This window comes from Theobroma cacao, chromosome 3 (genome assembly GCF_053813885.1).
Source record: "Theobroma cacao isolate CCN51 chromosome 3, ASM5381388v1, whole genome shotgun sequence".
Classification (NCBI taxonomy): Eukaryota; Viridiplantae; Streptophyta; class Magnoliopsida; order Malvales; family Malvaceae; genus Theobroma; species Theobroma cacao.
The window spans coordinates 43,516,974-43,544,480 of record NC_142641.1 but is presented as its reverse complement, the minus strand read 5'-3'; the positions used below and the strand labels follow the sequence as shown (position 1 = coordinate 43,544,480).

Sequence of the window (27,507 nt, the reverse complement as noted above, 5' to 3'; positions counted from 1 at the left end):
AGCAAAAGTGTTTGCATAAGTAGACCAAATCAAGGCCGTGGTGCCCAATACCTTTTGCTTTAGATGGCATATGCATATCATTGGAGAAAAATGGGACGCATTTCCTACATATCTTACAGAATGGACACTCTTTTTCAGTGTTCAAACAAACACTTGAAAAGCTGCAGCATGTTGGAGTAATGTTTAAAGAACGTGACTCAATTTGAATTCAAAATTAACCACAAAATGCCCAAATGATTAAGCATTCCACTTTGCAGCCACGATTCCTTTTATCTTTGGGAGAGGTCAGGTCAGGTCACCGTAGGAGTAATGTGGCTGGAGAATCTTAGGTGTAGGGTCTCCCATCCGTCCCCTCCTTTTCGCAGACTTATCCATTCTTCCTTTTTAATTCCTTCAAATATTGTTAATACTTTCCAGGGACCATTCGTCCCTTTCTCTTTATCAATGGAATTGCAAGTCATGGTCAGTGGTTTCTGTTAAGTAATTCCTTACTATATTGTACAAGAAATTTTATACCATCACTGCATTACTAAAGTAACGTTTGCTCGTATAATAATGTCTTTATGTCGGGAGAATAATCCCAGGAGATTTTTTTTTCTTTAATTTCAATTTGTTATAACTGATATATGAATATTTGCAAATGTTCAGCTTCTGTTCCTTGATGGATAATTGTAATGAAACATCATCCTTAGCTTATGTCCAAAGAAATATCATGATTATAGAGCCTCTGTATCATGATTGTGTGATTAACTAGATAACAAATACTTGCAAATCACACTTATTTAATTAATATTGTTTTACATAATATCGAAAACAATATATTATTTTAATTGTTTCTTGAGGTCTTAAATCAGTTCATCAGCAGAGAATGTGATCTAAAGCAACTCATTATCAACCTTTTTGGTCTTGATGAATACTTCTGGTTGAATTTAAGGTCTTATCAGAAGTCACAAATTCGTCAATATTTTCAATTGATTAGATTAACTTGTTGCTGGTCACTGCAAATCTTCTAGTTCAAGCTCATGGTGACATAACATCTTGTGGACTTTGTTAATTCAATTATTTTTCCATTGGTGATAGATATAAAGGTTAAATGTTTTATTTATAATTTATTGGTTTTCAAGAGACAAGGCTATGGCATTCATTCATTAGCAAAGCTAAGAGAACGTTTGTACCTGTGATTTTGTCTGCACTCAGCACAATCATAGTGAATTGTTGTACAATGTGACTCAAGCTTTTCCCCAGGAACAATTAACAAAGAATTGTTTTTTTAATTCAGGAGGATAATGATAAAAGATTTCAATTCTTCAAATTCTGAAATATGATATCATCTCTGCTAAGGCCCAATGTCAAAGGGACCTAATTAAAATATTCGGTTCTATGAAAAACATAAAGAAATTCCATATATATGACCCTTTTGCACGCCCCTCCCCCTAATAAACTAATCCTTCCTCAAGAAAGATATACTATATTTCGCAGTGTTAGGTTAATACAGTGATTTGAATAATAATTGCCTTCAGAAACACATGATTACAAGCACTAAGAACCACAGCTAATGGCTATATATCAAGTGAGAGAAACAGCATGATCAAGTTATTGCTTGGAAGTGGCATTGAACTAATCAGTGCTGACAGCCTGCTTAGAACATTTGTTTAATTTCCTGAAGCTCCCATGAATGGTGACAAGGTGTAAAGTGCATACCAAAAAAGCATTAATGGAGAGTGTGCTCAACCAAATTATGTCATCTGCTTAAATTATGGATGCCTAGCGCCACTTGTTGGCTGATCCGACCGAATTGCACAAAGATCAAGCTACAATAGTGAGGCAATATCTTATAGCCAGTAGCAGATTGTTGGAACAGTGGTCCTCTTTCTCCAAAAAGCTTTTAGATTTTGAGTGATATGGCATTTGCACTTAAAGAGTTTAACTGTTAAGCGACAGTACTGCTATTGCTGGTATAAACTAGATTAATGTGCTCTTCTTTCTTGTACTTGAAAGTTTAACTTAATGATTTCTTTATTTGTTCTTTCCTTGTACTCCACAGTAGAAATAGGATCGAAAAGAAGTTCTTGTAAAACTAAATGCTTTTGCCATCACAATTATAGGACAAAATTGAGATGGATATACTATATTTTTAATTTGGCCGCAAATCATAATCAACGTTGAGGAGATCAGCAGGTAAGCATGAGAGGAAACAACAGAATTTTCTTAAGAAACTTAAATTACAACAAAGTAAGCAATGTTCTTTTACCTTTATTTGCATATAAATATATACAAGAGGTTTCACGTTCACAAAACCCACTAGCACTTTTATCATGCCCAATATGTCCCTATCTTCTCTTGTTTCTTTGGCTGAATAATAATTGTTTCACTGTCTTTTACAGAAGAAAGATTTACAATATTTGCAAGGCATGCACAAAGAGATATCACATCTTGAGGATATGAGGGTTGGTATCACTTTTGAACTGGTAGGTGAGAAACCTCTGAAGAAGCGAGGTTTACCTTCGACCTTCCAACAATATTCCCAAATACAGGAAGATAGCATCAACACTGAGGACCTAAGAATGAACTAGACATAAAACTTTGTAACACATGCGCCTTAATTTGAAGCTTTAAGTATTGTTGAATTTTTTTACTCAGAACTTCAACTATGGTGCACGATCAAGCTACTGTTTTGTCGCCCATCTCTAACGCGTTCATCGTGTTTAATTCAATGTCGTTTAGGCAGTCGAATCCAAAGTCATGAATACCAAAATCCTGACAGTCTGGCAACCATGCGCAGTCGTCCTCCCAAGGTGGCAAGCTTGTGCCTTTACAAGCTGTTTCTCCTGCTGGTACGCTGTTCCATGAAGCATCAACTAGGGGAGGTTCATCCATCCATAATAAGCTAGTCAATAAAGATTCATCATTGCAAATGCTGTCTAACAAATTGGAATCATCGGTAGTACTAGAGCAATTCTCAGTTGGTGTACTCGAATTATCCTCTGATGAGTTGACGATGCCATCATTTTCTGTAGTATTTTGATTATCTGCAGAATGATCAGCATGGGAAGAACTTTCTTCAGCCTTAGCTTCTTTGTTCAAGGATTCGTGAGTAACAGGGTCAATTCCCATTTTAAGAAGCTTTTTCTTGATGTGGGTGTTCCAGTGATTCTTGATCTCATTGTCAGTTCTGCCTGGCAACCTGGCTGCAATCTTCGACCACCTAATAAAGAACATTAACCAGTAACAAGTTTAATCCTGAATATGAAGACATCAAAACCCATCAACAAATCAAATTCCAACGACAAACTTCTAGAGTACTAAGTTTATTTTAAAACTTCCTTGCAAAGATGTCAAAACACTTGAATTTCAAGCAAGCAAGTAGCTGAAGCAAGTACATAAAACAATGTATTCTTTATTTGAGAGCTTGCCGAACTGGATGACAGTGAACAATAAGGAACCAATAACCTATGAAACCAGAATCGTATCCTTGTTTAACTTACAAAAACTGACAATCAAAACTAGTAGTAGTTCTTGAGGAAGACTTTTCTGCAACTGCAAACTTTAAAATTTATCAGTAAGCTCTCGAGAACTATTAGTTTAAATTTCATGATCATTAATTGCAATTGGAAACTTATCATTTCCTTAGCAAAACAACAAAAATTTTAGATTCTCCTTTTCAAATGCGTTAAGGATAAGCTGTGTCTGTCAAAGACATTACATTTTAAAATGCATAACAGCTTCTTCATCAACCTCCATGACCCAAGACAAGAAAACAAGACGATGATATATATGCAACCTTCTCTCTCAAAACAAAAGCAATTAAACCATAATCTAATGATTATCACTTAAAACTGCTCCAAGCAATCACAAAATGCAGGACAATAAACGCATGATTAACACAGAAAAGATAGTCTAATTAATGAACCTATTGCCGAGACGGGCATGAAGGTCAATAACCAACTGTTCTTCAGCCTCAGAAAGAAGGCCTCTCTTCAAGTCAGGCCGGAGATAATTAGTCCACCGAAGCCGGCAGCTCTTGCCGCAGCGGCGGAGGCCAGCGAGCTTAGGAACAGCACGCCAGCAACACTGGCCATTGGTAAGAATGAAGTTGATGAGTTTCTTGTCTTCCTCAGCTGTCCATGGCCCTTTTTTCACACCAAGCTTGTCACAGCAAGGCTGCCTACCCATCACTTAGTCCCACTAAACACAAAGTATCAATAATAACAAGTAATTAGTCTCACCAATTCTCTACCTGTAAAGACCCAAAAGCCCCACACCCACCTTTATATAAAGTCCTTCAGCAGCTTTCAGAGGCTGATATATATAAATACTAAAATGGAGATTATGTAATATATATATATATTTATATACTAAGAAATATTTATTTGTATATATATATATATATATATATTTATATAATTTACATTTTACAGAGAGATGAGAGGAGGAGATTCCAGGGTCCACCATTGGTTTTATGAAAGCGATGTTGGAACTAAAATGGGGTGTTCTGGTGTGAGTAGATACACAAAAGAGTGAGAGAGGAGAGTGGATTGATGGGTGACCCAAAGACATGGCTACATCTAAGCATTCCAAAAAAATTTATCTTCCCATTTTCCTACACAACCCCACTCTCCCTCATTGCACTCTTACTCAACCATTCCATCACCCATTTCGTCATCACCACGTTTACGTGTACCTTAATCGCAGCAGAAATTTTTACAGGTGTTTCTAATGACTAGAGTTTTCAGTTTACTTAAGAGATTATTAGCCTTTTGATCTTGGGTGGATTCTGTTTAATGCGACCAAATTTTGAAATTAACATTACTGCCCACCTAATCATTTTTTGTGTGATTTTTTTTTTGCAAAGTGATCCTACTTTTTTTTTAAAAAAATAAAGATACTGATACACGTAAAACTACCATTCATTAATCATTATTTCCCTTCCTATCTTATTATACTATAAATTTTTACTCATCATCTCATGTTAAGCTCACCTAATTCAAGGTTATAAATAGTAAATAAATAAAGTTTTACAGATGATGTAATAGTAAAGAATTAAGCTTTTATTAATTTAATAGTAATTTTTTGCTTAATTTTACAGAATTTTTAACTCAGATTGGTAAAAAAATATGGAATTCCCTTCTTCAAAAGTTCTTTGAAATTAGAACTAATTAGAATTTTTTAGATGTGCTGAATTAGGAATTTGTTCGAACCTCGTAATATTACTTAAAAAGGTTTTTTTTGTTCTGAAAATAATACTTTTATCTAATATACCAAAAAAAATCATCACATTCACACTGATAATTATGTTGAACATGAAAATGTTCATTTTTTTTTCTTCAAAATATCACCTAGAGTCCTATGTCATAAATGCAGTCTTCCCATTTCGTTAAATAAATAATTAGCAATAATCCATATTTTCAAACTTTCCTTTTACTTTTCTCCGAGAGAGCGGAAAGCAACTATTCATTTAATGATTTCTACTCTTGAACCTATACTTCACCTTTGTTGAATGGAGGAAAAACTTCATGATTACTACAAGAAGGACAATTATGTCATGCCGTTCTTTTATCATTTTCATCAAACTCATTCCTCATCAAATGAAGATGGGGTGCGGTTTTCTTTCGTGTTTTGTTAAGTAATACTAAGTTACACTTGGGAAGAAACCCTAGCTTTCGACATCCACAGGATGAGTTGCTTCTCCTGTCAAAGCGCAGGAGTCATTAACAAACAACTTGAAAAGAGTCGTTGCTTCCCCCATCTCAGTGTTCTAAGTCATGATTAACAACTTGCTAATTCAACTTATCTTCTAAGTCCTGCGATGATTAGCAAACCAATGCTTGATAAGGAACGGGGTTAATGACCTGTTAATCCAATCCACAAAGTATTAATCATGTTCCCTTCATTAATTAAGCATCGATATAATTGTTTAAACCCCAAGTTCATTGATTAATGATCTATAGGTTTTTTTAAATTTAATTATCGATCCCATATGCATAATTGCATTCATATTACATGATTGTCACATATAAGAATAAAATATTACATAGATTATATGCTAGATTAGCAATTGTATCAGTTTCAAAAACCTTAATTTCTCCTTGAATTTAATCCTTATGTTTAGTTTGGTTGGATTCTTTTACCCACTGTCCCCGACAAGCCTTTGCCCGTCTTAATAAAACAGAACACAAGTTAAAGGTAAAGGCATCTTTGACACGGAGGGTGTATAACTATGTTAACAATTATACGTACCATTATGTCCTGGAAGACACGTACTGCATTTCTAGATTGTTCCATCAAGTCCCATTTATACTAGATTTGCTTATTGGTTAAAGAACTAGATCCTTAGCGGTTGATCGTGGTTCAGATAACCCTCATCGGAGGGTTTAGATTTATTAATGTTAGATGACCCAAGATTGTCATCCTAAATTGGTTTTATTTGTTACAAGTGTCCTGTCTAAGTAATCGCCATGTCAAAGTTTAATTCAACACCATAACCTTATGATGCATGCATTTTCTTATCGATAATGGCAATTTGTATACACATACTATATAATATATAATAAGATGAGTAGATTGGGTAGTTAATGTTCAAATTTCTTGGTTATTTGACTTGTATCTCTTGGCTTAGGTGGGTATAGTTCAATGTGGACCCTTTTCCTCAATATCTCAACTTTGGACTTCATTACGTATCTAAGCACAAAACCCTAGCTACTTTGTAATCTCATGTTCTTATCATATAAATTAATCATTCAATTATAAATTTTTAAATAATTAGTATTTGACACCTACTCCAAGATTTTTGTGAATTTTTTTCAGGCGAAAGGTTTTGTTACTTAATTAAAAAGGAGTCATATGAATTAATCATGAATAATTGTTCAATTAATTAATTTAAACGATATAGTTAAAATTTATATACACATCAATTTTTTTCTTTAAAGAAGAAATCGAGATTATGACTCTTTGAATATATATATATAATAGAATCAAATATTAAGATACGATAATATGTCAAAAGTATTATATTTTAATTATTTGATTATCAAAGGGTGGCCGCATACCGATGTAAAATTCATGCACGAGGACAGCACGTGCATTTTGCCAATTAGCGTTGAAAAATCAGAGGGAAATTATAGAATGACTTGCAAGGCATGAGAACCAATTTTGTTTTGTTCTTTGTGTTAAACTGTATATACTATTATGTGTGCACATGCATATTCGACACATACGTTTCCTGTAAGGAAAGAAAAAAAGTGATAGGAAACCAAACTTTGCTAAAACGTGTGTGTGAAATATGGCATGCAATGCAAGGTCCTCACCATTTCACCACCACACATTTGGAGTTTGCTCAGCAATCCCCCAGCATTCGAATCAATTCAACTATATATATATATATATATATATCGAACTACGTAAAAGTTCTGGCATCTCAAGAATCCACATTGACACATGGATCGATAAACCCTAAAAGAAGATATTTTAGCATGTCATGACTCATGAAAGCTTGCATTTTGCATGTGTTTTATGTATAAGAAAAACAGAGGTGAAGTCTTGACTGCTAAATAATTGATTTTATTAGGTATAAAACAGGTGGAAGTTAATACTCAATGAGTTAAGGTAGCTGCGGGTACGGGCATTGCTTGTAGAGTTGGGGCTGTCTGGTTTAAGCTCAGCCATAACTGTAGCAGTTGTGAGTTCATGATCACTTCAACGACCATAGCTTCAACATGTTCACATTATTACAATAGTTCCTTCCACAACATTCATTACACATTCTCTGCTTTCTTTTTTTTTTTCTTCTTATATACATATACTTGTTATGTATTCATTGCATGATGGTGAAGTTTCTCCTTTATTAAATGATTTTTTGTTCCTTTCACAGTTTCCACTAGCAATTCAGTGGGAACATGTGAATCAAGAGGATGTACAAAAAGAGACAAAAAAAGAAAGAAAAAAAATTCACTAGTTCTCATATGAATTATATACAATTAAGTCCGCCTGAGAACAAGCTCTTTCAATGATGATTAAGTTCAAATGAAGAGTTCATCATATTCAATTAATTTATCATCAGAATTTTGAAGTGCAATTTTTAATATCAATGTCGATGAATATATATATAAATATGAAGAATAATTAATTCAGAAAATAACATATAAAGTCCAGATCGATTTCATTATTCCAACTCTCTAGTGGCTTCAAGTCTAGATCTTTCTTTATTTGAAGTAACAATTTTAGAATTAGTTTTAGAGTACCCGTTAGTCAAATCTTTAAATTTAACCTAAATTTACATGTGGCGTCAAACAATACAAACATCAAAAGTACATGCGCATCATTATGGCATGAAAGTTCATAAGGCACACCTTAAAGTGACTAATGAACTACCAAATGGGTATTCAAAAACGTTGTGATTACTATTCTCTACAGAAATAATGATGTTAATAATCATTGTGATGAAAGAAACTCAATTTTTTGAACTTCAATAAAGTTGTCTACTTACATGGTTTATGAGTAATGCAGTCGTCATTAAGAAAGGAATTAAGCAAAAAATAATCTAAAAGCAAGAACAATTTCTAGCCTGATAGGGAAGACTCACAATTTAATATTCCAAAATGGTCCAAAGAAACGGAAAAACGATATTAATCTCAGCTCAACTTTATGGACAAATGAGGAGGGAATTGGTCAAAAATTATATCAGTTGGGCTTTCGATTAAGGGTCAGACTAAATCTTTAGGAATTGAAACTCCCCCACAATTAGTGGTGTAATGACAAGACGTTCCAAAGATAGAATTTCTTGATTGATCTAAAGTAGCTTCAACACTGTCCCTTTTTGTGTTACAAGACACATTGACAGGTCGAATGAATGTCTAATAAAGATAGAGTTTGGTAGGGGAAAAATGGGGGAGATTTTGGAAAGTGTTGAAGAAATTATACTTTTGCTTACTTTTTTCTAGCTTGATCTTGTAACCTTCTCCTCCAACGAATGAAAGTTTTGGTTTATAATTAAAGGAGTGGTAGGTTATATTAACTGGTGGGTGAGCTTGGGTAGCTCAATTGTTGAATGTGATTGGGTGGAAGCATGCAAAATGAACGAGCACCATACCCATCTCGCAACGCATTGCTTTGAACGCAAAGAGGATTGGTGACTGGTGGGTTTGCCTCCTAATGGGTGATGGGTCGTTTTCCTTCTCCGGCCTAATCGAGGATGTGAGTCAAAATAAAAGTAAAAAAAGGCTAATAACAGTTTGGCCAGTCAAGACTCAAGGAGTCAGGACCATGGGCTTTGGATTTGGATTCGCTTACCGACATTATTTCAACTGCAGCGTGGTGAATGGTGACTGAGGGCTTGCTTTGCTGCAGTACTACGGAACGGTACGTCCGAACCCCTGTCCTGTGTCTATTGTTAACCTATTTCACAGGAGACTGGGTTAAAGTTAATTTTGCAGGACAGGAAAATGTGGGACGAACAAAAGGTAGTGAGGAATTCTTGTCACTGCTCCAGTTCCACACAAAGGAGAGAAACTAACGATTAGAATTTGCTTCTTCTCGATGAAAGCAGAATTAATCCAAGGGGGTGAGGCAGATCATCCATGACCAAGTTCCAATGAAAGATGGCGTATTGACTATTTATCTCCTATTCGTCATTAATTTCAACCAAGGAGAGAAACTATCAATATTGAGAGTATACAAAGAAAGTAAAATCTTTCCAGTAATATTTTATTAGAAGAAACATAAAAATAGCAAAAAAAAAGAAAGTGACTTCACCAGGAAACAGGATATAAAAGTAAAAAAGAAACAGTATGCTCTAATTTCATCTCACCATAACGTAAAGAATATTCACCATTTTCTTTACAAAAAAAATGAAAAAAGAAAAAACGATCAAAGGGTCAACAATATATATATATATAGTTACGCATAAATAAAAGAAAGATAAAGCAACACAGATAACTTGCTAAAAACCTTATATTTGTTCTCCGTTGGGGTCATGTTGAAAACCCAATATCCATTTATGTTAGTGACGTCCATTAATGTTCATTTACATCCACTAAGCGAGGTTGTCGGCATTGCAAGTGTTGCTTAAAAAGGAATTAAAAAAAAAAAAAAAAGGCAAAAATCATCATGTATCTTTCGATTTTTCTTTTTCTTTTTGAAATGAAAAGACAACATCTAGGCCATACTGCTTTTCTTTTTTCCACTTAACCCCATTTTGTCCCTGTCCCTGTCTGTCTATTTCACAAAACACTCTTTGATTGAAATTCAACACCGGTCACGAGAGCAAGTTTTATATTTCTAAATACTGAAAAAAGAAATAAGAAAAATGAAAAAAAAAAATACCTACCCTCTACTCTGAAATGGTATTTTTTAAATGACCAAAAACTTTAAGCCCATAAAGGCGTGAGGCCTAAAAAACCACGAACTGTTACATATGAAAGAAGGGCAACTGAATGGCTTTCCAACGTCAAATTTTGAGGAAGATTGGCGGAGCCTCCTTTACATTTGGGGGGGAATTTTTAAAATTTTGTTTATATTATATAAAAATTTTAAAAGTTTTTATATATTTCTTTAATGACTTCTTCAAAATAATTTTTTATTTAATAATTAATACATATAAAGAATAACAAAATAATTTCACATGTCTCAATTTTAAAGCTTTTTCTTCTTCTCTCAATTTATATTATTATTTTTATTTTTATTTTATTTGTTCATGTATTTTAAATTTTTATAAATTTTTTTTAAAATTTTTACGAATTATCAATCATATTTTTTTCTTTTTTTATTATATCATATATGGATTCTAACTTTTACTTACCATATTCTTCTTTTTGTTATTTTATAAAATTTATTTTTTATAATTTTAATATTTTTTTAGAGAAAATAATTTGAATATTTAAAAATTAATAAATTATTATATAATTTTTAAATATAAACTGTAATTGTTGCTTAAAATTTTATCAATATATCATTTTTTTATTAATACTGACTATGTAAGAAAAAATTATTTTGAATATATTTTTTTATATGTTTTATGTTTTATATTTAGTTAAAAGAGAATTATCTTGAATATATAACATTTAAATAATTTTAATCATATAAGAAGAAATTAACAATCTTGTATATTGTATTTAACTATTTATGTTTTATGTATTATAATTTTATATTTATATTATAAGTTTAAATAAAAATATTAAAAATTGACTGCATTAATTTTTTTTTCAAATTTGATTAAAGTGTAAGTAAATTGAAAACAATTAACAAATTGTTTAAAAGAAAATATGTAAATCCTCCAAATAATTCTTTTACACTTAAATCATAAAATCTTAATACTTCAATTTATGAATAAGAACAATGTAAATCAAAACATCTAAAACTCAATTTTTAAAAAATAAATATTTTTCAATACATAATTATTAATCAATAAATTTAAATTCAAAAAATATGATCAAACTCATATTTCAAACTACTGTAAATATTTTTTTTCTTGATTTACATGATTATTTTTTATTATGGTTAAATTCAATCTATTATTTTTGAAAAATTTTATTTTTATTTTTCTATTTTTAATCCCCTCAATAAAAATTGATTAACCCCGCCCCTAAAGATGAAGCATTCTTTCGGGATAAAAGTGTTGTGCCTGACAAGGATATGGCTGTAACCCAAGTTATCAACGCCTAAAAACGTTGCAAAAATATGTCAAAGGCTCAATGTCGTTCCAATTCATCAATAAAATCCTCCAACCTATTAAAACAAATTCCCAACACAACAATCCTGCGATTCTTCCATTTACTACAATTTATACCTTAAATAAGAAGCAAAACAAAACATCATCTCCTCAAATATGACAGGAGTATTTCCCCAAATATGACATCAATTTGAAAAACTATTTTACTTGGGTCCTGCAAATTTGCCCATCATCTTTGCAATTACAGGAGCCACCTTGGGATTTGCTTGATGCTTTGCAAGATTAGCAGGGTTCTTCATCACTGCAAAACCATTGACAAGAACATATAAGCCCCCATTATACAAACATAAAACTCTCAGAGGCACTTGTGCAAGAAATTCTGATGTGTTAATGACCACAAATGTCCTGAGAAAATAGGATTGGATTTCTAATGCCTTTTGCGTTATACATATGCTTAAAGAACCCATACAAAAGAGTACACAGTACGATTAACTAGATAATGCCACATTTGAATGGATAGAAAGTGTGCAAGGGAAATATGCCTTTCAAACACTCTCAAGGCAAAGTCAGTCTAAGCATACAAATCAGTAAAAAGATTTGTCACCTAAGAAAATGATAAAGAATGTCAAATTTCCATGTACAATAGAACATGGAGTCATTTAATACGTACAACCATGATGATGAATCATTCACACCTAGAGATAGCACATATAAGGATAAATGAAAATTATGCCAGTTACCAAAAGCATTAGAGAACATCAAAGCTAAAAAATAGGACTGAAACTACAGCTCCATTGCAAACATTTTCCTGAATGAGGTTCCAGAGACAAACTATTTGCTAAATTACAAGGAATTTTCCCCAAAAAAATATGTTTAAGATATATAAAACTCACTATCAATTTTTAAATAGACTAACCAAGATGTCCAACATTCAAAAATATATGGTCATGCGTCTGTAAGGTTATACAGAATTATTGCACTATAGCACATATAATACTGTAAATCTACAAAGAACACTAATATTCATTTCAATAAAGCCTCAGCCAAAAAATTTGGGGTCCCCTAGAAGAGTCCTGTTCTGCACTGTATCCTACTAGAATCAGGCATTTGCTGAACCCTATACCAACACGTATCAGAACCTAAGGCCAGCTAAAAAATGCTCCTACATTTTCTTCAGCAAGCATAGTAAACATAGTCCTAGTTCATTGAAAGCAACTAGGGTTAAAAAAAACCCTTAAAGAATGAAAGGAAAGATTACTCCACAAGTTGCAAGTCTAGGTGAGGAAAGAAGTATAAAAGTGTCAAGAAGGGGAAAAAAAAATAAAACATAGGAGAGCCAAAAAGCTACCATCTTGGAGAGCAGCCATGACTTCTGGATCACTAAATGCCGACATCAATTCAGGGTCCTGATCAAAATATCAAAAACCAGAAACCACATCAAAAAAACAAGTTTCCAAAATAGCAATTCACCTATTCCAAGTATCTAGTGTGCAACATAAAAGTCGAAACAAATAGTTTTCTTGACATTTCAGCCTAAAACAATGTGAAAGAAAATTTCCAATAGCATCTAGATAAGAAGCAAAAAAGGTAGATTACTTTAATAGGAAAAAAAAAAAACCAAGACTGTTCAATCATACTTACATTCAATATTTTGCTAAAATCAACATTTCCAGGCATCCCACCTGGCATGCTACCAGGCATTTCTCCAGGCATCCCTCCGGGCATTCCTCCTGGAAAACCTCCAGGCATACCACCTGGAAACCCACCAGGCATCCCTCCAGGTCTTCTACTGGAGGATGATTGCTCCTGCTTCTTAGCCTTCTCATATGCAGCCTTGAGCACAATATGCAGTGTAATCAGTCAAAGAAAACAATCGTAAGGTAACATTGTCAGAAGATGAATAAGTGCTAAATTACCTGAGCTTCAGCACGACGATGTTGTCTCTCGCGCTCAACCTTTCTGTCCTCTCTCTCTTTGTGCAATCTATCATACTTCCTACGGTGTTCCTCAATTCGTTGTGCATTGGGTTCAACCTATTTAAGCGAAGAATCGATGTGAGTCACCAAAACAGGTCTTATAGCCAACAACAACAGTCCTGTCTCTCATTTTTAATAATGCTGATACAGACCAAAACAAAAAACATTGGTGGCATAGAATAACACTTCATTTCTATGTCAGAAGATGCATCTTAAGCCTAGTTGTTATTTTGGGAAAGGCTCAGTGCACCTAAATCCTAATACATCACATTTTAAGTAGACCACTCAATTAGAAAGGAATAGAGCTTGATTGACTTAGGTCAACTATGCAAGCCTATTGAATAGAAGTTCATTTTTTTCAGAAACGATAAACAGGGAGAAATTATCTGATAAGCTTCCAACACCAGAGATTTACTGATTAACCAAAATCCTTCTAACTTATTCTTAAAACCTTATCTCTCTATTTGTTCTGATTTTAAATCTCATCTTCTGAGAATTATGAAGCATGGACTAAACCATCCAAAGAAAGGACAGACAAGAGCAAACCTGCTTAAGCACATTGTTTATTTCCTCATCATAATCCAACTTCGATGCCACGTGCAGATCCTTTGCAGAATCTTCCCATTGACCAAGCATTGCTCGTGCAATGCCACGAGACTTGTAGCCCTTAGCAGAATCTGGGTTAATCTATAAGATAAGAACGAGGGAATATGTAAAATATTTCCTTCTCAACAACCACACCATTGTTTCCAGAAAAACCCTAAAACATGTGGAAACAAATATGGAACACAATATCGCTGAGCATAAATTCCTTAAATATATTGCTTGAATCAAACAATAATCCAAGACAGACAGTTACCATTTATGCATTTTATCATACAAGCAAGTGCAAAACCACATTTACACCAAAGCAAACAACAACATATATACGAACCTCCAAAGCAGCATTGGCATCTCGAATAGCAGCATTGGGCTTTTTCATCTTGATGTAAACACTAGCTGAAACAAAAAACCATGACGAAGCAACCAAACCATTTCAAAAATATAAGAATCTATCTCAAAAGAATCAAATCAAATAGAGCATGTTATGGCTAAAATGCAAAAACTAACCTCTTGTGGCATACATAATTGCTGATGTTGGATTCAGCAAAATCGCCTCTGTCAGGCTATCAATAGCTTCCTCTAACTTCCCTGCATTATACTGATTCATCAGATACAAATTCAACAAAAATAGACAAATGAATATTAGATACTGATTTATTTACCTTCAGAAATGGCATCCATGGCTTTGGCTTTAGCTGATTGCGCAGCATCGCGGTTCTCATCTGTGACCTCCACCGAAGGGTCTCCCATCTACAGACACCAAAAATATAAAACACTAACACAATTAATTTAAAACAATCCCAAAAAAATGGAACATAAATTCATTGCTAAATTAGATGATACCTTTTGTGGAGGATCATTATCAGGCTCAACCGTATCGCCTTCGAGCTCGATATCCGATTCGACAATCTCATCTTCCTCTTCTTCCTCTTCTACATTTAGTTTCTCTCCTTCATCCGCCATTTCATCGTCACTTCCCTCCACCACAAAACTTTTCTGTAAATCAAAATCCTCGGTCGGATTACAAAATTAGAAACAAAAGAAGGAGAAAAATGTAAGAGTTTAATTAGTGTTGAAGCAGTTACTGATTTGGAGTCGCTGGCTCCATGGCTGTAAGCGGAGGAAGGGAGCTTAGCCCCCAGACTGAAAAACGATGACGTTTTTATTTATCAGCAAGTAAAAACGAGAGTGAGAAATGGAGCGAGTAGAGTAGAGAGTGATGGAATGTTTCAAATTACCTTTCGAGATAGTCGCGGAAGAAGGAGAGGGAAGGATCGCTGAGAATGGAAGGGTTGGATTTGCACTGATCGATGAACTTGTTCAGCTCGTTCAATTTCGCCGCGTCCATTTTGTGGGTCGAGAGCTTGCAGAGATTGCTTTGTGAGGTTTTTCACTTTTTCTTTTACATGAAAAACAAATTAACGGGGGAGATGATGAGACTCGGTCCTTCTAGTATCTTCTATAGGGTAGGAATCAGCTTGGAATTAAAAATTTGGTCCAATCATATTCCTGTTTGGCTCAGATGAATCGTTGATTATTGTTAGGAGTTTATATTTGATTAATTAAATGTTATAAATATAATTATTATTTTATTAAAAGAATTAAAAATATTTATTTTAAAAATAATTTGGATTTTAAATTTTCTCATATTTATAATCCGATATAAATAATAATGTATAATAATATTTCAAATATATAAATCTTAATTTTAATCCTTACTTTAATGTAAAAGGAAATTTAGATTTTTAGAGTACCGTGATTATTTCATGCTCTTGGGGTGATAGGCAAAGGCCCAATCATAATAGAAAAGTAGTTATTGATCAATACCCTTTAACTATTGGAAAATGCGAGTTGTTATGCTTTCCTTCCATGTCTAGAGGATGAGTATATTGACTGAAGCCCATTATGCATTAGCCTCTTAATTCCCCCGATAGAGGCTGTTGCGTGAATGAAAATATGTCCTCTGCACTGAGCCCATGCAATAACCCAAGCTCAATACGTTCCTCTCATCTTAGACTTTACAAGTCTGGAGCACCTTTTTATGCTGAAGAATACCATGAAGCAACAAAGAGACTTGAGAACAATGAAACTTTCACAATCAACTTTCCAGGTTTAAACAGAGAGGGAGATATGGAAAGATAAGGCACAAAAGCACAATGAAGATCTAGTTTTCAACTTTTGAGAACAAAACGATGAACTCAAATGCTGACATAAATGCAACTGAATAATAATAATAATAATAATAATAACAAAGATCAATGATAGCAACACTGACGGACCAAGTATAGTATCAAGCAAGAAAAATACAAGTAAACAATGAAATCTCTAGATATGGAAACTGGGATGCCTAAACTCTGAATGATCTCTGTATTATTTACTCTGAGAAACCCATCCGCTCATCAAGATTCCAAAGGAATATGTCCCTTAATACAGCGCAATAGAGACCAAAGATAAGAGTAAGGTGGTAATTCCAGTCAATGCTATCCTGTCAGCCCCTCCATTATCACCTCCGGATTGACCTGCAAAATTCAGGAGCAAAACATTAGGGTCCAAGTTGTAGGGAAATTCATGCTAATTATAAACTGATAGTTTTTGCAGATTCATGATTCAGATTAGTGAATTTATTATTGTTAAGATAATTGTATACATTATCTAGCCAGAATTATAATATAATCCTATTATTACCAAAACAGCAGCCGTGAGGCCTTTAGTCTAGCAGTTCAAAAGATTGAAAAGAAGGCAAGAAATAATAATGAAGACTAGAACTATATACAGCAAGCACTTCTGCCTCAAACTCAGCACTTGACCTCCTTCAATGCATAAGCAAAGTACAAAAATGTTGGGTCAACAGCGCCATCCTTGTAGTAAGCAAACATCAAACAGCCATCGTCATGCATGCTCTCTCCCACGAAAAATTGAAGGTCCTTGAGCTTTGAAAGCAAAAACTTGGTTGCTCCCTCAATGTGTTTCTTAAAGGTTTCACCCTTCTCTCCTTCCAACTTGGGTGTCATTCTTGATAAGCCTCTTCATGTATGTGACAAACTGCCCCTCGTCGAAAGGAGGTTGCTCCTGAAGCCTAAAGTGTCAACAGCTTGGTCCAACACCCTCATCCTCCTCTCCACCTTCAGCAGAAGGATTGGCACCAATGTCAACATCAACAGCTCCTTTCACAGCCCACTTTCCCTCAACTTCCCACAGCATCCCATTCTCAATTTCCCACAGCAGAAAAAGCACATCCTCAGAAAGGAGATCCTCCTAAACCAGCAAGATTACAAGCTCTCTCTCTTTGAAAAATCGAAGCGAAGAAGTGGTTATTCCTATTTAAAACCTAACTCTAATTAGGTATGGTAGTCTACCTAGATATTGTAAACTAATTAGATAATAATGTTGTATTATAATTTTAACTAAATAATTTATACAATTATCTTAACAATTATTTGATCCAACTAAGCCTGAGTTTTTTTTTTTTCCAACATCAATTTGCACTATACTCATGTTCTAGGGGCATGGGCCGTTGAAAAAGAATTAAACAACTATGCCTCAAGTCCTAGAATTGAGCCCAGCTGGAGGGATTAAAAAAGAGTCTTTTAAAAGAAACATAAACAACTTACCTAAGCCTGGTCATGTGAGAATTAAGGGGGATAAAAAAAGAAAGAAGAAGAAAGAGACAGAGGGAATACTACCACCAAAATGTAAAAGCATGGACCTAATAATATTGTTTGGGTGTGTGTTTGACATTTTCATTGATTACTTTTCTAATTAGCAAACAACTACCAAGATTTGAACAGTGTATATGCTTCTTTTCTCCCCCATATGAATAAAAATTCCGCAACCAAATGAATAAAATAAAACATTGTTTACTCTCTCCCAGGAATTGTATGAACTATGCAGTTAGGTATTAAAGAAAATCCTTTATTTTTGGTCATAGTTTTGAAGTCAATTTTGGAAGCACCGAAAGTATCAAATTCATATACTAGCTGGCATCACCAACTCCTCTTTTCACATTTATAAAGCTCCAATAATGGCTTCCCAATCAATTAAAGAAAAACAACAAAATAGCATTTTGGTAGGCCTAGTTCACATGTTTTCTCCTTCTCACACCCCAACAAGAAAAGTTGTCATGTTTTTTCCGAGGCTGGTCTAACTGACAAAAACTCAGACTCAGATATGGCTAGCAGTTACTTCAGATTAACTCATCAAGAATCGTTTATTCTGAAAAGAGATTAACTGCAATCCTTTCCTTTTACACAATTTTCACCCCTTTTGTCTCCTGCGAAGGAGAATAACAGTTCATTTGAGAAAGTTAAAGATATGCTTTGTTACCTGGTGGGGATGGAGCAGAAGTGGGCGAGGTGGCTGTAGCAGGTAAAACAAATATCAAGAGATTAGTAATAAGTCATTTAATCAAAATTATGAAGAATTCTAGCATGTCTTACAATTAAAAACCAAAAGAAAACTATACAAACATGAAAAGTATCTATCATCAGAATTTCCAAACCGAAACATGAACTATGACACAAACTTCATACTCCATATTAATTAAGAGTAAAGGGAAAAGGAAAGGAATGAAAAATCCAAACAAATTACTTAGGTGATGATAATGTTATCAATCTATAGCCACATACCGTTGCAGGCGCTGAGATCAGTAGTGACTCCGCATTCACGAGAGATCCTGAGAGCTGCAGCGACAGTGATGTTTAAAGAGGAAAGCAAATTTGGGTCGTTGTAGAGGTTGCAAAGGCATTCAAGATCATTGGCCACGGTATCTTTGATAGGGTTACAGCAGTCGGCTGTAGGTTGTGCCGTGGCGTTGTTAAGGAAAGGAAAACAAGGAGTCAGCTTCGACGCGCAAGCCGCTTGCGCATCCGTAACGGTTGCCACCGTGCCCAAAATCACAAGAACCGTCATGATCAACAACTTAGCCATGGCGTTCGAAATTCAGTTTTCTCTTTTCGTGTTCGTGCTCTGTGTTATCCCCGGCTGCTGTTTTTCTGTCCATTTTGTGCATATGGCTGTTGCTTAAATAGTCCCCTTTTTTGGAGGGTAAGAAAAGTCTTGGGTTCGTACGTGTCAGAGCAGAAGATGAATTAGAAACGCGCTCTCCTTGGGATGTCACCTCACGCTTGGGAATTTGCGGAATTGTGTTATTTTCTCAATATAGTTTGAATTGATTGAGGAAAAAAATAATTTTTTTATGATTTGTTAGGTCGACTAAATTAATATTGAAACTATTTAAACTAAATTTTCCTACAATTATTAATTTTAATGTTAGTACTTTTGGCCTATTATTTTTACAGTTTCATTCAATAATCATTTAAAAGGTTGCTTAATTTTTTTTGTCAATAATAGCTAGATTAAATACACTAGTTCTAAAACCTGGCTTTTGTGTATATAATTAAATTGCATCACATGCATAGGTTGTAGTGGAACAGATACAAACCCTATTTGATAATTTCAGAAAATATCAAATTATTATTGATAGTAAGAGCTTTGACAAATAAGCAAATGATTAGTACAGTTATTAAAATTAGATCCCATTAACTGAGGAGGGAAAAAATGATAATGGATTAACAAATAGATTATTATTTATGAATTTCCTTTGAATTTGTGACAGTTGAAACTTGTTAATAAGATAAATTTTTAAAAAAATTAATAAACTAAATTCAAAGAGTAGGTGCTAGGCTGCAACCCTGGCCTCCCCCTGGTTTAGGGCACGGAAGAGAAAAAAGAGGATTCGTGTTGTAGACTTCCCCAGAAAACAGAGTGGACCTGAAAATCCCCAACTGCCATCTGGAACTTAATTTAATGTCTTATTAAAATACACGAATACATTATTGTTCATTTGCAACAGAGATCAATTACGCCTTTGCACATCAATTCCACTATGAAAAGAAACAGGTAAAAGTTCATTCTCAACCGCTCCAAATGATCATTAGGGGTTTGAAAATACTTGCAGCACTACCAGGTTGAGTTCTATCTACCCAATGAAGCAACGCAACTCGAAAGAAAGCACTCAATTGCTCCTATGAATAAAGGGCAGAGTTCAAATTTCGCATTTGAGGTAAGAATAATATTTATAAAAGAAAATGTTATATTAAAATTTTAATATTCATAGAAATAAAATTAAAAAATTAAAAAAAACAAAAATATATTATAAAAATTTAAAATTTTTAACGAGTGGGCTCTTATTAGATCCCTTTCCCTTGCCACTGAATGAACCTGATGGTCGATGCTGATTGTAGTCCTATGTTCCTGATAAATCTATGCTAATTGAAGGTGTCAAATTCAAATTTTGGTGATGCGAGGTGGAGTTTGTATTATGAAAGAATAGACTAAATCCTAATACTGCTTAATTCAAAAAGAAGTTCTAAAATATTAACCAATGAAGTCTTGTGCAAGCCGACAAAACAAATACTTTTTCTTTGTCTTATTATTTTTTGTCTTGTTAATTTTTTTTCGATTAACTGAATTTAATTTTGACTTTTGTATTTAATAAAATCATAAAATTATCAAACTTTTAAAAATGAAAATTGCAAATTTTAATTTCAAACTTTTGAAAATTTATTTTTTAAAATTTTTATATAATATTTTAAAAAATAATTATCAAAATTAAATTTGTTTAATTTTTTAAAAAAAGTCAAACCAGACAAATAAGACAAAACAGTGAGTAAATAACAGATAAGACCTTGGTATTAAGACGCCATCATCAAATGATCGAAGTGACAACAAGTCAATAAAATGTTCATACCCAGGATGGTATAAAAATAAAACCAAAAACAAGTGTGAACGGATAGTCAATATTTCAATCCAGTGGACGCAGTCTTAGTCTTTATTTCTTTTGGCTGCTGAGAAAACATATGAAAAGGTCGCATTGCTACAACATTTTCCTCGAGTCATGAGGATCTCTTCTCATCAAGTGCGTCACACACTCATGACTCATCCAAGCTCGATAGGTGGAGAAGGAAAAAAAATTTTAATATAAGATTTTTAATTTTTTATTTATAAATAAAATTTCTCTCTCTGCTTTTTTCTCTAAAAAAATTATTAAAACATTTTTAATAAAAAATTTAATATATTTGTCCATGTTTAAAAATATTCATAAACTGTTAATTGAAAATAAAAATATTCACAGAGTATTAATCGAAAAAAAATATAATGTCACGTGAAAAAATTAAAATTACAAATGGTGTGTGCAATTGTTTTTTTTTTTTTTTTATGGAGAGTGCATGGTTGATTGCTTATTGACTATGATTAGTTTTTTACCTTTTTTATTTAAAAAAAAAAACAAAGATTCGATTAACGGTGTTCGTGGAAACTGAGAATTTTGTTATTGAATTAGAAGAAAATAAGAACATTCAAAGCAGGAATAGTCTATTGGGAGGACAGCTTGCAGTGCCCTGTTGATTACGTGCTTGCTTGCTCCTTCAATGGTTTTCTTGTTGGGTGAAAATTCTCTTGAAGCAGTCAGTGACAGAAAGCAGAACGAACAAGCAAACATAAACTAGACCAGAATTGAGAATAGTATGAATTGTTGGAGTGGACAACAAGGGAGTCACAGATTTCAATTTTGATCGGTTGTTACTATTCAAATGATGTTTCTTGCAATATATTTTTCTTTGTTGTTTTGACTATTACACCAACTCGAATTTGGTTTCTAGAATATCAATTTATATTTTAATGATGGAATTTTTTAATTTCATAATTAATATAAGATTACCACGTGTCAATTTAATAATTATATTCATTTACTATTTTACTTATAACAATACAAAACTTTGGCAGTATATAATAGTTTTTTCTTGCTTTTTTATGTGATTTGTTTTTTGGCTGTTTGATAGTGCATTTTCTTCTTTGGAATATATTGGGTTGGGTATAGGGCATCGTCCAGCTGGCATCCAAACAAAAAGCCCAACCTGTGAGCCCAAAAGGTAGCGCTCCTTTGTCAACGGTCCAGATGAGAGCTGAAAATCCATACCAGCTAACGGCCATTATTCCCTCCACTACCCACCAGGATCGACCAAAACTGAAAATTAGAAACATGTTAAACAGCAATGATTGTAACGGATAAGACGCCATCCAACACATCTTCAAGAACCCACCGAAAACCAGAAAGCAGACGAAAGCTTCTACGGAAGGGCCACTAACAATGGCCACTCTCTCAATTGGCATCGCCACCTTCGCCGCCACCGGCTTTCGTGCAACAACAGTAAAACGAACCGACTTCAGGCTCAAAATCTCCTGCGTCCAATGGGTACAAAACTTTTTAAATTTTCTGGGTTTGAATTTTTTTTATATTATGTTTTGATAAATTGAAGCTTTGGATTGAAATAAATTATTGTTTGTTTTATCGAAGGAAGGACCCGGATGGTATATTTGGCCCGCCGCAGACAGGACACCTGGCTCGGCTCGAGTTTAAAAGACGATTAGAGAGAGATGCAGGGGCTCGAGACGCATTTGAGCAACATTTACGCGAAGAGAAAGAACGTCGCCTAGCTCTTCGCCAAGTATGATAGCTTTACGAACGTGTTCTTTATGTAATACTATTTATTCCGTGGGGTTTTTTAGGTGTATTTTTAATTTTTTTTTCCTTGCTGTGGTTTTATTATTAGTCCAGGGAAATACCCGATACTCCAGCGGAGTTGATTGAGTATTTTCTTGACACTGAAGCTCAGGAGATTGAGTTTGAGATTGCAAGATTAAGGCAGAGGTTAGTACTATAATTTTGTATGAAAAAGCTGTGAAATCCTTGTTTCTTAAATTGCATATTAGTTGTTTGCAATTTTGCTTCTTCCGATTTGAGTTATGTTAAAAACTTGAATTTTTGTTGAGAAGTTTAGTTTTTTAGGCTTCTCTTGTTGACTGCATGGCCATTTTCTTTTCTTTACTAATGGAATGCACTTTAAAGTTAAAACTTTTACTTCAAGAACACCACCTTTATTGCAAACTTTGTAGGTTGGATGAGGAATTTTTCTCGCACCTCAAATTTGAGATAGGCCATATTCGGTTTGCTGTTTCAAAGACCGAGGTTTGCTATAAAAAAATTTTATGTTGTGATAATCCTGTGTTTATCTAACCTGAGAGAATTGGAAATGTAAAAACTGGTAAATTTTACAGGATATGGAGGACAAACTGATTGAGCTGGAGGCACTACAGAAGGCCTTGCAAGAAGGCATAGGTATGGTTTTTAGCCATACAACCTACTGTTTAAGGGTTTTTGTTGTTTTCTCTTTGACCAAATATCCTTGGTCCTCTGATCACAGAAGCATATGATAAAATGCAAGCTGACCTTATAACTGCAAAGAAAAGCCTCACCAAAATCTTGACGTCAAAGGATATAAAAGCAACTGTATGTGCCTGACTTACCCCTCATGGAGTTCCTTTTATATTTCTGAGTTTATGCAGCTCAACGGAGTTTAGTGTTGCCTTGCAGTTGTTGGAGATGGTTGAAGGCAATGAACTAAATAGATCCTTATTGACACTTCTTGACGAAAACATAGCAAATGCACACAGGGGTAACCAGGTTAGCATCATCTTCAAGATTTAAGAATACATAAGTACCTGCATACATGCTTATATTCATATTCACAATGTTTAGCGTGAGGTAGAGAAGTACAAATTTTAGGTCTCTCAAAGATTGTAAGGTCCCATCAAATGCTTTGGAGAGAAATAGCCTCCTAACCTATCACTTCTAATTTTTAGATTTTAGTTAAATGTTTTACACTTTTAATTTTCACCATTACGCTGATGCTAGGAAGGAAATAAAAGGAAGAGAAAACGAGTTCTCATGCCTATTCTCAAGTTGAGATGATACCATTTCCAATTTGGTTCATCTACCAAGATGTTTGGCTTTCAAGTGCTAGTTGGCCCATGGAAATTCATCTATCTTGGCCTCTTGAGTTAATGAGTTTGCTCAAGCTCCAAAACTGTTTTCTTGGTCTCTAGTAGAGTCCTCAGCAGGCTAATTGAATTTTTGACATGGTAAAACATTTCATTTGGTTAACAATAGTGTTTCAGTCTCTACTGTCTATAAAAGCATTTTCCTTCACGCTTTTTACTTTTGGAACTTTTTTGTTGTCATTGTTATGCTCTAATGAATACTATGAAGGACAGATGTTGAGGTTGATTGTTCTAACATTGTGATTAGAATACAAAGAGGCTGATATGGCCTCCATCTAAAAGTTGAAGTGTATAAAACTTGTATTTGCTTCCTTGTAAAAGAAATGTGTGACAACTTTGGTTTCAAATCCATCTTTTCGTAGAGTTGCAACAAAACAATCTTTTTTGTTGTCATATAACATTATCACTTGTTACAGTTACCAATTATATTATTTTATCTCACTTTTTTTTTCCATTTTTTATATGTGTCACTTCAGCTCATTTCCAAACAGTTTTCTTCTTGGATCAAAGCATTTGTCTTTAAGTAAAGAAAATTTGTTCTTTGGCCTTCTTTTGTATCTTTATTCGACAATATGGGTTCTAATCCATTTTATATGACCTCTTGGAAATAAGACAAATGATATGCCTCAAGGTTTCTTAAAAATCTGATCACTGAATTAATAGTAGCACTAGTAGTTGTTTGTTCGATGAGTGGCCACTGACATAGACCGGAGTTGTTCATGTCAAAACATTCATTCAATCAACCTTTTTCATCTCTCTCTACATATCTGTTATTTTATATCCATTTGTCTCATGGCTCTAATCCAATATATTTTCAGTTGATATCTTCGGTAGATTTGATGTGAACTCTTAGTCTGCTAAAACTTTGATAAAATATGTGCACCAACTGTTTGCAATCTATTACCATGCTAATAAACTGCTTCCAACTCAGACTGAACTCCGAAAATTTAGGTCAATTATTTATGTTAAACATGCAGAAACAAGCAGCAGCTTTCATGGAAAAGGTTCGTGCAGCTGTTCTCAAGTATTTGACGGTATAGTATACACATGTTTAAATGTTAATGATAAGTACAATGTATTTTTAATTGATTCTTGGTGAGTTTGGTTTAGCATTTACTGTACTGCTCTATACTTACATAAATTATAAGCCATTGTACTAAGATCAGGTTACATAAATTATAAGCCATTGTCCTAAGATCAGGGCAGTACTTTTTATGTACAAAGACATGGTTTGCTATTAGAGTTTATACAATTATTTTGTTGTTCTTCAAACAAGAGTGGAAGATTGATTCATTATCACAGTGATAGCACAAATAGAAAATTACTGTCAAAGTTGAAAAATACAGGATTGCTAGTATTCGATTTGTTATTCCTGTCAAATGATTGGTTATGAATTGAAACAGAGTTATTGGGATTAACAAATAACAATACTAATGTATATCTTCACATTGTAGTAAAGTATGACATAAAAAGGAAGTCTTAGCAAAAAACTACATAATTGTTGCTGTAATATATTAACTAGTTGGAGTCGTAGGTAATCTATATGCACATATATCGAAGGTAGCTGTGGGCTGAGCTTGGAATCTTGCTAGTTAAACGTCAAAAAACAGAGGTAAACCCACAGTATTGTTATCACCTAAAGTTACCTAGAACCATCCATTCATCAGCGTCTGCACTCACATGTTTAGCTTTGTAGCGAGAGTAAAGCTCGTGCGTATGATCTCTGTTTGTGGAGTGTTAATCTCCATGCCCCTCCTCAATCTAAACCCATGCTTGATTGTGGTCGGGTGCAGGTTTCTTGGAATGTTCTAAATGGTAGTAGTTTATGATATTTGCTTGATCAAGACCATCCAAATTTGTCTTCCTTTGTTTTGATCTTAATGAGTTTCTTTTCATTATAAGTTAGCTCATTAAAACATTGACTAGTACAATTCAACCCTCCTCTCTGCTTGATTGCCAAATCTTGTGCTATTGTGCTTTTGCCCCAAACCTATTCAAATTGCAGAGTGCTTTCAAAATCAAAGAAAAGAAAATTTGGCCAAGTATGCTTTGTCACCGAACAGAATGAGAAACGATAAACAATCACCGCAAAGAGAGAAGATCAAAAGCAGTTAAAAGGATAACGAAGGCATGTGACAACATTTTATTTAATCCAAAAAGAAGACAGAAACATCTTTTGAATTCTCTATAAATAAACTCCTATATTCTATTCATTTCACCGACATCTGTTTCAGCCATCTCTTCTCCTTCAAGGACATGGCAAGACTAGCCTTTTCCATACTAGTTCTCTTCTTCGCCCTTTACATGACTGGCATAGCTGCATCTGCTTCTACCAGAAATTCAAGCCCAGCAGCCTACATCGTGGCATCATGCAAAGCCACAAGGTATCCTGCGTTATGCGTCCAGTGCCTGTCAGGTTACGCTAGTGAGATTCGACAAGATGAGCAACACCTTGCTCGAACTGCCTTATCAGTCAGCCTATCCAAGGCTCAATCAGCTGCGGCTTTTGTTGCCAAGATGACTCAAGTGAGAGGCATCAAGCCTAGAGAGCGTCAAGCTGTGAAAGACTGCATAGAAAACATGGGCGACGGTGTAGACCGACTTAGCAAGTCAGTCAAGGAACTCAGCCATGTGGGACGAGCTGTGGGTCAGGACTTCATGTGGCACATGAGTAACGTGCAGACATGGGTCAGTGCTGCACTAACAGATGAAAATACTTGCCTTGATGGCTTTGCAGGCCGTGTCATGGATGGAAACATCAAGACTGCAATAAGGCGCAGGGTCGTCAATGTTGCTCAAGTTACTAGCAATGCACTTGCATTAGTAAATCGCTTTGCAGCAAGACACCGAGCTGCTGCACCTACTGAGGAGCGTTAGGTTCACTCTGGAAGATCTCTGGTTAATGTATAAAAATGTTATTGGCGTCTCTAAGTAAGGTTTGTGCCTGTCTGGATCTTGTCTAAAAGGTCTCAGCCTGCTTGGATTGTATGTAACTATATCATATACATATCAACTTCAGGTCAAATGCTAAAACACTCCTGCTTGCCTTGTATGACAGTAAAGTTCTGTTTTCTGTATAATGGAATTAAGCGTAAATGAACTATTTCTTCTTTTTTCATTTTTTGGTTGAATGAAATGGCTTCTATCTTTTCTTTCACCTGATTACATAAATTAACCTTCGATAAATCTGTCCCTGCATAAATGATTTCTTCGTTATCTAAAAGGTTAAGCAACGAAAGCAGAGTTCTGGTACAAGGCCCAAAACAGCTACAGAACTTAAAGCCAGCCACAGCTAGTAAGAACAAAGCGATGAACCCAACCCCACAGGACAAAACACAGAAAAACCAACAGAGTCCTCTCCATGAAAGA

At 34.3% G+C, this 27,507-nt stretch overlaps 4 protein-coding genes and 2 pseudogenes across 6 annotated transcripts; 2 read left to right on the top strand and 4 right to left on the bottom strand.

The window, feature by feature from the left end:
• Nucleotides 1–2,222: 2,222 nt before the first annotated feature.
• Nucleotides 2,223–4,284, bottom strand: LOC18606338 (MYB-like transcription factor ODO1). The gene is made up of 2 exons (XM_018116813.2): nt 3,911–4,284; nt 2,223–3,205 (listed from the first exon to the last, which is right to left on the bottom strand). Exons 1-2 carry the CDS (start codon nt 4,171–4,173, stop codon nt 2,662–2,664), a joined length of 807 nt encoding a protein of 268 aa, XP_017972302.2. The 5' UTR covers nt 4,174–4,284; the 3' UTR covers nt 2,223–2,661.
• Nucleotides 4,285–11,660: 7,376 nt separating this feature from the next.
• On the bottom strand, nt 11,661–15,675 carry HIP1 (HSP70-interacting protein 1). The gene is made up of 11 exons (XM_007039895.3): nt 15,480–15,675; nt 15,327–15,384; nt 15,085–15,237; nt 14,904–14,991; nt 14,749–14,829; nt 14,573–14,637; nt 14,185–14,325; nt 13,579–13,695; nt 13,304–13,495; nt 13,011–13,068; nt 11,661–11,963 (listed from the first exon to the last, which is right to left on the bottom strand). The coding sequence occupies exons 1-11, from the start codon at nt 15,587–15,589 to the stop codon at nt 11,866–11,868; spliced, it is 1,161 nt and encodes a 386-aa protein (XP_007039957.3). The 5' UTR covers nt 15,590–15,675; the 3' UTR covers nt 11,661–11,865.
• Nucleotides 15,676–16,315: 640 nt separating this feature from the next.
• Nucleotides 16,316–19,250, bottom strand: LOC18606335 (Bifunctional inhibitor/lipid-transfer protein/seed storage 2S albumin superfamily protein). The gene is made up of 3 exons (XM_007039892.3): nt 18,867–19,250; nt 18,565–18,597; nt 16,316–16,760 (listed from the first exon to the last, which is right to left on the bottom strand). Exons 1-3 carry the CDS (start codon nt 19,165–19,167, stop codon nt 16,666–16,668), a joined length of 429 nt encoding a protein of 142 aa, XP_007039954.3. The 5' UTR covers nt 19,168–19,250; the 3' UTR covers nt 16,316–16,665.
• LOC148763851 (translationally-controlled tumor protein homolog pseudogene) lies at nt 16,904–18,552 on the bottom strand (annotated as a pseudogene).
• A 3,011-nt stretch (nt 19,251–22,261) lies between the features above and the next one.
• On the top strand, nt 22,262–25,413 carry LOC18606334 (dimethylallyl, adenosine tRNA methylthiotransferase). Of its 2 annotated transcripts, none has more exons than XR_016025119.1 (8): nt 22,262–22,492; nt 22,599–22,745; nt 22,851–22,948; nt 23,194–23,266; nt 23,356–23,416; nt 23,502–23,587; nt 23,659–23,761; nt 25,116–25,413. XR_016025119.1 is itself a non-coding variant. In XM_007039891.3 (8 exons), exons 1-8 carry the CDS (start codon nt 22,388–22,390, stop codon nt 25,176–25,178), a joined length of 723 nt encoding a protein of 240 aa, XP_007039953.3. In that variant the 5' UTR covers nt 22,263–22,387; the 3' UTR covers nt 25,179–25,413. The 2 variants fall into 2 exon arrangements, 1 of the variants encoding a protein (XP_007039953.3); XM_007039891.3 differs by having other exon boundaries at nt 22,263–22,492; nt 23,672–23,761.
• Nucleotides 25,414–25,544: 131 nt separating this feature from the next.
• Nucleotides 25,545–27,256, top strand: LOC18606333 (21 kDa protein pseudogene; annotated as a pseudogene). Its single transcript, XR_016025120.1, has 2 exons — nt 25,545–26,266; nt 26,373–27,256. The product of XR_016025120.1 is annotated as a 21 kDa protein pseudogene (transcript).
• Nucleotides 27,257–27,507: the final 251 nt, after the last annotated feature.